The following is a 13,685-nucleotide window of genomic DNA, read 5'->3' as shown; positions in this document are numbered from 1 at the left end:
GTCAGTCGAGTACAAAAGAAAATACAACGCGCTTCGAGGTGTGCACAGAGACTCACGAGAGTGTGAGAGAGAATAAAAGAATATCCACTTCGACCTCATTCACCTAGCGAAACAACTGCACAGGTAAATACAGAAATTGATACCTTCCTATAATTTATTGTGTTTCTAGTGTCGATATATGGAACAAAAATTGAATATTTTTTCCTACACTTTGGCAAAACAACACCTCAAATGGAGGTGGCGACAAGGCATGTAAGCAGTGGGAAATTTATGAAAAATAAAACGTCCAAACCAGTCCATAAATATGCCTCTTGATCGGGTAAGTCCAGATCCGAAAAGAAATCTTGCTCACGTGCAGGAAAAATGCGTGAAAATTTCTACTCTTCGCAAATTTCATATATTAGACATCAACAGCAGAGGCGAAACCTCTACAATTAATGTCTCAATAGTGCAATGGGAAGTGTATGAATTGGGGGAGTGGGGCTGAGAGTCGATGTGGTGGAGTGAAAATTAAAAATAAATTATTTTGCTCAATATTGGCCACATGTAAAAAGTAGTAATAGTTTCATTATTAAATATTAATAGTGGGAAGAGGTGGAAAAAGTGGAAAAAATTGGTCAATCGGCAAATTGCCAAACTTGAATAGTAATTAAAGATCAAGTAACACCCTTTCACCTGACACAGAATTGGCAATAATGTCTGTTGTGGTCGCTCAGCAGTTTTTCGCATGTTCTCTGTGGCTCAAGTACTAAGTGACCGACAAAAGCCTGGGCATACGAAGTGCATGTATTGTGATATCTTCATGTGAAATGAAATCGAAAGAGCCCCAGAGCCGAGTGTTTCTTATATACACCACATCATGCAATCCAGTCCATCAGCAATCAGTGCATGCTCCGGAATTTGTATACATTTAACACTTGAGCATAAAATATCTCCTCTAAAATGCCCCTCATATCATATTTATACAATTGCTCAGCACAAAATGATATTAAATCTCTCCCTTATGGAATATTCATCACTCACAGACACACATTTGGGCACTCTTTGAATGATGGGCGAGATTGATGACACACTCTAAAGGGAATCGAAGATGTAATAATATATAATAAAGTATTTCTCTCTTGTACTTTTTTGTCTCTCCTTCGCTCCACCATCCACTTTCAAAAACTTTCCAAACTGAAATTTTGATTGAAACTTGGGTGAAAAACAAGCAAGACGAACAAAATCGCGAATTGCTGATTTATGTTCGCCAAGAGCCACAAAAATTATGTTGTTGAATGAAATTAACATGATTCCTCAATTTCTTCCTTCGCACCAACCAATCTCCCATGCCTGTTTTGGGTCACATTCCCCAAACTACGGCGATTCTATGTGCCTGGGTGGAATTTTATTTTATCTGCTCGTGTTGACTTTAGCCTTGTTTTTCTGCAGAGTGCACAGAAATTGGTGATGAAGAAACCTGAGCCCTTCCTATGTGAACACAGGGAACTGTGCTTGTGAAAAGAATTAAACAAACAAGAGAGACGAGGATCTACAAACCACCAAAAGTATATGGTTACCAATTATACTGTGTCTAGAAAGGATGTTTCATTTCATTTTATGAGCGAATGATATTGACAACTGTTTTCACTGAGAACTATTATTCTAAAATTGTCCATGATAAATATACCATAGCAATTTATGTCTGATATAATTCTTCACAGACCTTCGTGCGAAATGGAACACCCAATAAAGTGGTTCCACTCTCATTCCTCTCGAAAAAAAAGGTGATGCTTTTCTGATTCAAAAACTCGCCCACACACTATTTTCACCTCACATCGGACTCTAATGAGCACTTTTATTATTTGGTGGGCACATACATAGGCAGGCCTCATTATTTACAATCGGAAGTGCGTTAACATGGAGTGAAAATATGTGGATGAGACATGGTGAGGAAATGAGATGCCTCATGAGGACAGACAGACGGTAAACAAGAGAATTTCAGGGAGTGGAGAGCATTCACGGCATGGCCAAATTGTGTGGAACCCCATTGAAGGAGTTGGAAGAGCCATTAACCAAATTGGACACATTTTCTCAAGCACGAAATGTGCGCTCTTTAATTGCCACCCGATTGAAATATCCAAAAATTGTGCCCCATTAATCAATTAGGGAGGGCCGAAAATTTGTCTTGCTCCATTCCTTCAATGACTCTCTTTTATGTACTTTTAATTGGCTCTGGAAGTTATACTAATCGCAAACACTCTGCGCAATCAATCTGGCGATCGTTAATTCGAGGCACAAGAACATATCGAATTATCCCCATAGAATTGCCCAATCGCACTCAATACAACTAGCAAACTAACCTCTGCTTTTTTGCTCCTGCGCCTCAAGAGTGTTCCTCAAAGCTGCGGCAGCATTTCTCGAGAGAAATTAATGTAATAATTCTCTCGCACAAGAAGTGAGGAGATGTAGTAGGAAAAAAATCTCAAACAATCCTTCCACACTCTGCCACACAAAATTAGCACTTTCAGTTCTCTTATTAGTTCTGCACGTAACTTGATTAAGTTTGGTGGGAAAAAAGAGTTCTCGCCATGCACATTAAAGTGTAGCCTAGGTGCCAAATTAATTGGTCCAAATATTGTGAAAATCGCACGTAACAGATTCGGTGCACTTGAGACGTGATCTTTGCTGGGTGAAATTTTAAACTCCTCACTTGGGCAACTCCACGAGCAAACTCACGCGATCCTGCCGCTGATCACAGTGTTAAGTCAACAACTGACGATCGTGGCAAAACTTCGAGCTCATGGCACTGGAGTTTCTCCGCTCAAACTCTCCCTACCATCTCTCACACACACACACACTGCAGCATTGCGCGTTTGGTTCTTCCGAAGCCAAAAGCTCTCTCTCTCTCTCTCGTGCTTTCAGCACACCAAAATTTTTACTTTCTCAGGTGTGGTTGGCGCTGTGCAAGTGCCATCGATAGAATTGTGTCTTCGTGATCGCAAAGGTGCACACAGAAACACCAGCGGAGATTATCTTCTCCTTTTTGTCTGGTGGGGACATCGACTCTGGGTGAAAAGATCATTACCACCGCCTGATTAGATCGTGTCAATTGAATTGGAACAATTTATCGGAATAATTGCCGCACATTTTTCACCGCGGCCACCATAAATCTATGGCAGATGAAAGTAATCCTCTGATGTGGTTAATCCACTAGGGGAAAAGGTGGAAAATTTCCGCAGGGAAAAGTGTAAGTATGTATAGAAGACAGCAATACTGTCCGACTGCGAATCACATGACACAGTTTTGTAAAGCGATTCGGAAGAGTTGAGATGGAGGCTGAAGACTTCTGCAGTGTGCTCAAGCGCTATAATGTCTCTTCATTATACTATGAAATCTCGTAAAGAGTCTTTCAGTACATTTGTCAGTCTCAATACGTCTTCTTCAGCACAAAAAGACAGACGAGCATCAATGGCAAAAATAATATTTGACGGACAGCACACTATCACTTATTTTGCGGTGATCTGGCCATTTTGCCATTGAACCGAGAGTTCATCGACAAAGGAGCTTTTAATTTCTCTCACCATTCTATCGTCAACACCATGAATAGGAGTGAGAGACGCTAAGAATTCCATTCATCAGACAAATATGAATCAGAAACGGTGACACCAAGGGAGAATTCAGCCAATGAATTGTGTAAATACGGAGGAAAATTACGGCCAAACAAACATGGTCACATTCCGCGAAGAAAGTCTCAATGAGAGCCGCGAGAGACAGGCGTCTTAATAGATTGCCAAGAAATCTGGTCAAAAGTGACGAATAATCATCATCATAACTGGGTTTGTGGCATCAATCGTCATTCATTTCACTTCCGAGCCGCCGAAGAGGTTCAATAAATTTATCGATTACAGAAACGCCGTTTATGAGTTTTCTTTATGCTCATGATGATGACTTAGGTGAGATTTCCAACTCGTGGCAGTTTTTCGTGGCACACCGAGAAAACCCAATATTTCTCCTCGATCATCATTTTGTTGTGCCAATAAAGAGACTTTTTATTTGCCGATGTGGCTAATTTTTATCACGGTTGTGTAAATTGGGAGAAAACAATAGATGAGCACGATCAGGCAATTAGATAATATCTCGCATTTTTTGCATCATCGCGCTTTTGTCCTCTGTGGCAAATTATTGCCCCAAAACGGGAAAGATGAAGAAGCCACGATCGCGATGGTTATCGCCCCAAAACGATGGCGCGAAAATGCACATTGTGTGCAGCTGAAGTCAGACGCACCTTGTAAGGTGTCACTCATGCAATTTCTTTAATTGACGGTATGAGAATTCGCGACGATCATTTTTGGATATGCGCAATTGCAAAAACAGTGACATTTTTGATCTCTCTCGGCGTATCTTGTGTTTTTTTGTGGCCAGGGCAATATTATAAATAAATATATATATAGAGAAATGAGTGAAAAAAGCACTCGAGCGAGAAAGTGAGTGGTGATATTAAATTTTGATGATGAATATCGCCACGGTAATTAGAGGCTTTTGTATACTTACATCTTGGTTACTTTTCGAATATTTTACATTCGACTCCAGTCTTTTAACGTCTTTTCTCATTAGCTCCTTCTTCAGTTGACGCACCATTCGATCTTTGGACTTTATCTCCTCCAACTGCACATAAAAATTGTATAGAAAAGAGATCACGTGTTAGTGAGCACTTAAGTAAGGAAGAGCTGTAATGATTTTCTCACTACTGCAATAATCATGAGTGAAATTTTGTATAATACACATTAACCGATGAAGTGCCGGTGAGAGAAAGGAAAGAATAAGGGTCTTTGCACTGGTATGATCATTCCAGACACTATTCAAATTAATAGCTAATTTTCCTAACATGCAATTTACATTCCTGCACGTCTAAGAGATCCCCAGGTTGAGTGGTTATTGTGAGTCGCGAAGAGAGAATCTCAATGGGTGTATGAAAAAAATCGTCTCAAGTCGACTCTGGCCAATTTTACGGTCAACAAAACAGTATCGTTTCCTATGACTCGAGTCATTGGCAAAAAATCCCCTCCACTAAATTCCACCATCAACCGGTCATTAGAGTACGCGAGATGTTTCGCTGCTCCTTTTGCCCATCGATCTCTTGTCTTCCCTTTTGGGCCTCTCTTCCACATTAGAGAGCATTTTGTGGATGGAGAAAAAAGACTGATCCTCTCTCGCACTCACTTCATCTCATCGCAACCGATGCAGAACATTCTTGGAGCAGTGAATAGCAGCCCTGGGGCTGTAGTTCCCACGCCATCGCAGCCAACATATTGGCCAACACTGTTGATTCAGTCGTCTTTGGCTGCTCCAGGAGCAAGAACGATAGATACTATTAATTTCCACACCATTGTGAGGCACACCACAGGCAGAATTATGAGTCTCAATGGGCGTTTATATGCCCATAGTCAAATGCCGATCTCAGAGTGTGCTGGATCAGTCGCATTTGACATGGACCGTGGCATGGAACGGGAAACACTCCAGACACCTTTAAGACGACAGTATCGCTCTGCGTCTCGTCATTGTGCAGAATTGCAAACTCGGCGAATTTATGAGTCACTCAGTTGTCCGGTACATTGTGCTTTATGGACATGCCACTCGCGAGGTGATATTGTGATAAAAATCATCCTCTCGTGCATATTTGCATAATTCGCAAAATGTATGCCAATGGAACCATAAATGACATACAAGAGGGAGTGCTGAGAGGTATTCTTGAGCAAACAACAATGTAGCATATTTGATTCTTTGATACATTGTTCCCTATCCCACGACCACTATCATCCACGCGGTGCAACCATGAAGAATACACGTGAAAATGAGCCATTTCTCTGCACTGTTGCAAATGGGGTGGTTTCTAATAAAACCATTTGTTCTGAAGAAAATGGAGAAGAAGCACGAGGAATCATCTTAAGTGTCAGTATTTAAAATCGCGCACTTGCACGGGAAAATTCCCAAAATTCTGACAAACCATTTGCAATCGTGTGAACATTACGGCAGAATGCAGAATTGTGGCATGCATAAGGCGGTAATTTGAGGAGTTCTTCTTCCACCACGCACCCAAAAGACGACTATGTAATTGAAACGGAAACTTAATAGTCTTCCCATCAACTCCGGACATGCCACCCATTCACGATGGTGAAGGTGCACTCGCGAGTCAGACGCGATCACTTGCAGATCGCCAGGAGGCTCCTCCATCGTCTGCTCACCAAGTAAAAGGCGTAATTTTGATTTATTCCCAACACTGACTCGTGCCTCGGGCACTTATCCCCCACTGGGGATTATTATTTTACATTGTTGGAGGAGCATTCTTTTTCGTGAATGATATCGCTGTGTCCGCTCTTTTTGCACACTCCACATCCACCCATTCTGCCCATTTCGCATCACCGCACAATTGCGTCCATCTCTCCTCACCACATCCACCCATCCCGTTCTCAGCGCACTTATCTGGAGTATGAGAAAATGCTCCGTGTGTGTTGATAATTCGTCTCTCTCTTTCTTCGCTGGATCATTAAGTGCAAATGCCCTCCCCGAAAGTGGAGCCCAGCGAGGCATATTCGGTTCATTCATGAAATTGCTCATGCAGGAATTTTTCGTGGGTCATGCCACTGGGTCATTACTCAATGAATCTTGCCCGAGAGTGAGAAAATGCATAGCACATTGATTGCACATGACTTTTCGCACTAATATCGGGAGGAAAAATAGTAACAGTGCGAATTCATGTGTGTTTTACTAACGAATGAGTCCTCGAAAATGCGCATTGTCCGTAAGTAATCGATCTGATTGTTCAAATTATGGCCTTTCAACAAAAATTCCTTACCAAGCGATGTATTTCAGTTTTGGCAGATTTCGTTATTTGAGTCAATCGGAGCTCGTATGAATCCTTGAGTTCTCTCATATCGGCAGATTTCCTTTTCTCGGCCTCAGAAGTGATCTGAAAGACATTCGAGAGTAGAATGGGGGATTAATCATGCGGCAAAAGTCACATTTCACTGCTAAACGCTAATTAAATAGAGTGGTTCGTCTCAATGGGTGAATTCATCATTTGTCACCTATTAAAAAAATCCACAGGCAATTAAGCAAATTGAATGCTCGAGAGCTGTTCAATGGGGGCCCCTTCACAGTGTTGCCTGTCAGTTGTGTTTAAATTGCCGATAGATATTGAATGGAGATTTGTATCCAAAAACCACATTGAGCGCCCGGTGTTCTCGCATTTCCATCTTCCTCTGTTCTAAACAGCCATACCTATGATTGAGTTCTTCGCCTTGGTGTTCACCTCAATGTCAGTGTTTAATTGTGATTTATGAATTTGTGGCATTGCAAGAGGGGAATCATTGTGTATCGCGAGAGCAGAGCGCGCTGAAAAGCATCTCGCGATGTATTATTCTTTTCCCATCCAACCTCTCGCACCCATTCTCACCTCGCTGTGATTGTTAATGACAATAAAAAAGAGCTGAGAAAAAAGAGCAGCCGAGCTCTGTGTTGGGCCGAAAAATTAAGCTGGACAAACAAAGATTTTTGCAAAATTTTTTGAAGATCAAACAAGAAAAACCGCTCCCAGTCAAAAGTGATCGCGCGTCATGGTGAAGTGCTTACTTATGACTTTCTCTTTCACAACCATTTTTCTTCTTCTCTCTAATCCACCGGCTACGTTCTTCCTGGACACGGACACCGCCGCCCTGAGTGGGAACGCCGACGAGCGTCTCGATAATTACCACGTTCTCGTCACGCACTTGACTGAGATCATGGAGCGACTTCACGCCCGCAACCTCTATGTCTACTTTCACGGCAACCTCAGCCAGTCGCGTCTGTTGCAGATGACGATGACTTCGATTAATAACCGCCAGACATCCCCAGTGATTGTTGCCCAGTAAGATCATTTCAAATATCCACTTTTGTCTGCATTTCGGCGCTTCGTCTGGTGCTTTTTTCAAGTGAGCAATTCGTTTTCTACCACACAGATTACCCAATTCTGACATTCGCATTGAGGAAGGTGTATCATCTCTGGTGATAACTCTGATCCCAAGCCCTGCCGTTGATCTCAGCAATGCCTTTGAGCACGTGAGGAAGAGAATGCACAGCAAATACCAATATTACTTCCTCATCATCATTGCCTCGCCCGTGGAAACACAAGATATGATGAACATTAGTGTTTGGTTTCGTGATCTCTTCCAGGTGTTTTGGCTCAAACAGCATCTCAATGTTGTGCTAATGTACTGGGAGTCGACTCTCAGAGTCCTCTCCTACTCCCCCTTTAATGAAGACTTTCTTCTGCCACTCACCAGTGACACGAGTGCGATTGATTATCTCTTCCCTGACAAAGCGATCAATATGCATCTCCGGCCGCTGCACGTGAGCCTCTTCACGGACGCGAGGGCAATTATCAGCCCCGAGGGCGACCTGTCTGGAGCAGATGGATTCATGACGGCCCTCATGGTGGAGCGCATGAACGCCACACTGCGCCTCGAGATCTACACAGGCGACGATCCTTATGGGAGCTTGACGAATGGCTCCACTAATGGCTCCCTGTGGAATGTCGCGGCCGGAGACAGCCAAGTCGCCTTCAATATGCGTTTCTTGATTTATAGTGACTTTCGCGATATTGTTGAGGCCACAATTATTTATGGGCGTGATGATCTGTGCATTCTCGTGCCATTTCCCCACCTGATGCCCAGAATCACCAACATCTTTGGCTCTTTCAGTGCTCAAATGTGGTTTATGATTGTCACCATCTTCTTGGCTGTATCCTTGTCGATTTGGTGCCTCAAATGGACTGAGGAAAAGTATGAATTTAACCCTTGAAATTGCGGCAAATTTTAATCGAATTCAATATTTTGCAGACACGGACTCTCCAAGGACACTAATTTATCCTTCTTTACACTTTTGCGATGTCAAGTGGGTCAGACAATTCCACGAATTTCACAGAGTTTTCGCGTCCGAATAATTCTAGCATCATGGATCTTCTACAGCATCATTATCAACAATGCTTATCTGGCTCAATTGGTGTACAATCTTCTGCTGAGACAAACATGTCCCAAAATAGACACCCTGGCAGATCTCGAGGCGTCCAATTACACGGTTTTGGCCATTCCAAAGTATGCTTCTCTGCTCAAAGACAATCTCAACTACAAGGATGAACATTATGAAAATCTGCTGAAGAGAGTGAAAAAGGTCTCCTTTGAGCATTTCCATCATGAATTGAGCATTAACAATGATCACGTTGCCTATGTGCACAAGTACAGTGTTCTGAAGACAATTGCTCACAGCGCAGATCGCGTACTTCACGACAGGCAAATGTTTCACGTGATGAACCAATGTCCAGTGCCCTTCTTCACGGTGTACATTGTCAAGTACGGTTCGCCGTACTTGAGCAGAATAAATACCGTCATGCGAAGAGCTGAAGAAGTCGGCTTGACCTACCATTGGGAAAATTTGATGTGCATTCAGCGGAAAATCATGGACAGACGCCATCGCAGAAATCACCACGGCCCCACCCCACTGAGACTGCCTCACGTGCAAACAGCCTTCTACATTCTCGCCATCGGACTCGTCCTGGGATTAGCCGTATTCATGCACGAAGTGTGTCACAGAGAGGCCCCATATGGCAAGCAGAAACGCACATTCAACAATTTCAATTAATTAACACTGCCAAAAATACACAGTATTGCGTGTCCCACCCCCAAATGAATTGTCCCTGGTTAGTGTCACGTCTCTGCGGACTAATAAAGGTCACCCCGTGAGAGTAATTACCTGAAATTTCTCTTCCAGACACTTGTTAGCGTCCCGCAAAATGGAAATTTCCTGACTGAGTTTTCCCGTGTCCAGCAGGATTGTGCAGTCAGTTCCAACTGAAGTCGTCGGCGTGGAAGTGCTCTTCTTCCCGGCTGTTGCTTGAGATGGAACTGACACTTTCCTCAAAAGAGCTTCTTGGTGCTTTTTCGTCTCCACTTTGGCCTTCCTTGTGTTCGCCTCAATTTGTGCCCTGGAAGAGACAACATTAGCATCACTTTAAGGCGGGAAAAACAGAATATCTATTGGCATTACCTCAACGCCCGGACGGCATTTCTCTCATTGATCAGGGAGGATTTCAGCTCAGTCACTTCCAGTCGCAGTTGCTCAGCATATGCATTGAGTTTCTGCACCAGAGTCGCCTTGTTCTCTTCAGCCTTCCTCCTCACCTTGTCTGTCTTTGGTGCAATCTTGGCCGACGCCGCTTTGTCCGGCTTGGGCGGCAGCGGAGGCTTGGCGGTGACCACCTTATCGTCCACTTTGAGTCTCTTGTTCATTGTGACTCTGGCATGAGGACAACCAGCGTCAATGTCTGTGGCACTCTTCTCAGTCACTGGCACATTCTTCTTGCGCTTGATCGGAACCGGTGGCTTCTTGGCCACTTGGCACTCTTCACTCACTTTTTCGCACTGTTCATCCGCGCACTTTAGTCGCTCGTTGGCTGCTGAACCAGAAATTCCAACGCTGCTGGATTCATTGGATTTGCTGGAGATTTTCTGCTTGATGTCTGCCATTGTGCACCCAGAGAGAGAGAGAGCGAGAGAATCGCACCTCCCCAGAAAATCTCCACGAGCTCTTCGTGTCCAACCAGAGGATAATTGACAGAGATGTTGAGTCACAACACTCCGTCGCCGTTGAATTGAGTCAGTCTCAGTGCGACTGCTCAATCCGTCGATTTCTCGCGCAACAATCGATTTATCCAACTGAAACGAAAAACATTTCACAGCGAAAACATTACTTATTTGCTCAATTTGCCTCTCCCTCTTTCCTTGAGGAAGACTTTTCGGGCGCCCATATAATGCTCATAAATCAAAGCCAAACAATATGACAATTTGCCTCTGTGCGCGCGCACCAAATATTAACAGTCAATTGAGCAGAGATTTATTGAGATGTGACTTTTGCGTTTTGTACTCAAACTCCGGCAAGAGATCAAGTACTGAACTTGGCCATGTGATCGACCAAACACTCGCCCACGCCCTTTTCCAACTTCCATTCATTCAACTGCCAAAGTCGCACGCCAAACAATATGTGTGCGGCCAAATTCGTCACCGCCGCTCGTGGGAATTTCATTAGGCAGCATCGCAAGACAAGGAAATCCAACCTACCACCTACTTTGCACGCAGCCTCTTTAATCTCCACGCTTCGCCGTGTGCAAACAGAGTTGGAATTATCTGCGATAATGCGCGAAGGATAAATATTTGATCACGAAAAGTACACATTTAGTGGGTATTTTAGATTCATTGTAATTGAATTTAGTATAAATATTTCGAAGATTGTGATTCTGATTGTCTTTGAGTGCAAAATAAGGCTCTGAAATTGTGATTCATTAAATCCTTTCCTCCTCATCCTGGAAATTCTTTCTCACACATGTCCACTTGCGTTAGGATTGAGACAGATTGTGGCGATAAATAGAGGAGAATTTTATATTGGATGTCTTTCCATTGTAGGATGGAAAATTTATGGAAGACACGTTTCGCTAATGTTATTAAATTACATTGAAACACGAAAATGCGACTGAACCGCATGTTCGGTGTAATTGAATTAAGAAAATATGTCAGAAGCTTGTCTTTTCTCTCCTCCTCTGATTTATGTTGCTGCCCTGTGTCGATTCCTCTGGCGTCTATTAATTTGCCAGCATGTCCAACTCTGTTATGCAAATAAGTATATGACTATGTGTTTTCAATGGTGTCGGAATGGCAGCCCAAAAAAGCTTGTAACTCTTCCGATGGACCATCACTGGCGCGGCTTCGCTGTATGAATAATTTTGCAGTGCGATGAATTTATATGCAAAACGATATCAACAGGGAAACACCCATCAGAGCCATCAGAAGTGTCTGATAATCTCAATTGTTCAGATGAATTTGACCTCGTTAACTTCACTCCTTCAATCACAATCGGCGCGAATTATTGCATGCGCGCACTTTCGCTGATATATATTTCACGATGAGGAGAGGATATTTTTGGATCCTGCATTTTCCACTGAATCACACTGAACAAAATATCGACAGAACGCCTTGGGAAAGCACTCACACTCTCTCTCGTTGGATTTATATCTTTTCTGCTTGGCAGGAAATTTGTCAACGGCATTATCTCATATTTTAAAAATAAAATAAATAACACAAATCTGAAAGGGACGTTGAGTTGTGAATGGAAGCGTGTGTTGTTGACGAGAAAACGCACTGATGGTTTTTTCTTTTGAGACTCACCACAGAAAATACACAGAAATAATCCTTCAGCCGAGCAGCTGTATTTTTGCACTTTCTCTCTTGTGTATTTTCACTGCTTCTTCCTGAATTGTATTGGCACAGAAAATGTGATATAAAATCGATGTTTATGTGAAAAATTTTTCACCACCCCCACACACAAAAGGCTAACGCAAAAGAGTCGTTCGAAATGGTGCTTTGAGAGCAATAACAGCAAGAAATCGATATAAATAGTTCTCCTGTATTTGCGCCAAAAAAATCAATGCATAAAGTTTCAAAAGAAACGTTCAATTGTGCACAGAAAATTATAAAAATCACGATAGCAAAGTCGCACAAGGAGTCGTTTTAGCAAAATGGTTCGAATTCTAATCACAGGGGTGTGAAGTGTGTGTGCTTATCACTAGGAGTTTGTTTTGTTTGATTTTCTTTTCGCTTATTATTTTTCGCAAATGCGTGAACAACTTAATCTACTCCGATGGTCGGACACCGATTGACTGACGAGCGTGGCCAGAAATTGCGCGTCCCGCGAGAACATTTTCGCTCGGCGCTCCAACCCAAAACACTCGACTCGCTCGTGTGTCTATTTTAATTTAATTACACACTCCCATGTAACTTACCGGGACTGAACCCATGACTTTCTCGCCCGTGAACAATTAAGCGCCAAATCCTCTGCTCTCGGCACAATTTCCATGAAGGAATTGCTATCCACCTTCGCTGATGCAGAAAAGAACTCCCGAAATTTCTTCTTCTTCTCCCAAATTGCAATTTGTAGGTCAAATTTTCCTAGGCAAATGAAGTTTATTGTGTCAGTGGTGAAGATTACTGTTTTCTCGGTCATTTGCAATCACAATTAAAATTACAATAATAGCGGCAATAGCGGCTATTTGACTTTAAACCCACAATTCTCCAGGTGTAAATGAAAACTGCTGAAAGTCTTCTTCTCTGGTATGTTCTCATGTAATATTTTGATTGGAAAACTTCACTCGAAGCTTGAAGCACGCGCAAAGAACGCACACAATAAATATGAAATCTCTCATAATGTGTATTTTTGATTAGCAATATTTTAGCAAAGAGCGGTTTTCTCCCCACGAGTGAATAACTTCAGATTAGGCAGTGAATAAATAACGCACCATGATAATGATATAATGTTTCATGAAAACAACTTTGCAATGGATATTATCAAATTTATGGTAAATCTATGAATTCTCCATGCGAATCTGTGTGAATTTCAACACAAGCAACAATCGCGATAATATTCTGATTAATCGCTATTCGAATATGTTGTTAATAATAGAATACAGTTAGCGGAACCCCCGCAATCATAAATTTCATGCGTCTTTCTGATCTCTATTTGGCAATATATCTAATAAATAAATGATAAAATAAACTTTATTCCTCAATTTGTTTTCCTCAAAACTATTAAGATTTGTCTTTGATCGAGAGATTTCACCGACTTTT

The 13,685-nt window shown here is 42.4% G+C and overlaps 1 protein-coding gene across 3 annotated transcripts in view; it reads right to left on the bottom strand.

Annotated features, from left to right (window-relative positions):
* The window catches only part of LOC132265461 (GRIP and coiled-coil domain-containing protein 2), a 38,073-nt gene extending 25,354 nt beyond the window's left edge, over nt 1-12,719 (bottom strand). For all 3 annotated transcript variants that reach the window (XM_059766173.1, XM_059766171.1, XM_059766172.1), the window contains exons 1-5: nt 12,231-12,719; nt 10,060-10,727; nt 9,766-9,997; nt 6,836-6,949; nt 4,534-4,647 (exon numbers count right to left, since the gene is read on the bottom strand). In XM_059766173.1, the coding sequence (XP_059622156.1) occupies nt 4,534-4,647; nt 6,836-6,949; nt 9,766-9,997; nt 10,060-10,538 (939 nt within the window). In that variant the 5' untranslated portion in view covers nt 10,539-10,727; nt 12,231-12,719. The remainder of the gene's footprint in view (nt 1-4,533; nt 4,648-6,835; nt 6,950-9,765; nt 9,998-10,059; nt 10,728-12,230) is intronic.
* Nucleotides 12,720-13,685: the final 966 nt, after the last annotated feature.

Source organism: Phlebotomus argentipes, unplaced genomic scaffold (genome assembly GCF_947086385.1).
Source record: "Phlebotomus argentipes unplaced genomic scaffold, Phlebotomus argentipes genome assembly contig_2, whole genome shotgun sequence".
NCBI lineage: Eukaryota > Metazoa > Arthropoda > Insecta > Diptera > Psychodidae > Phlebotomus > Phlebotomus argentipes.
The sequence above is the reverse complement of the archived record's forward strand: the minus strand, read 5'-3'. Positions and strand labels throughout refer to the sequence as shown.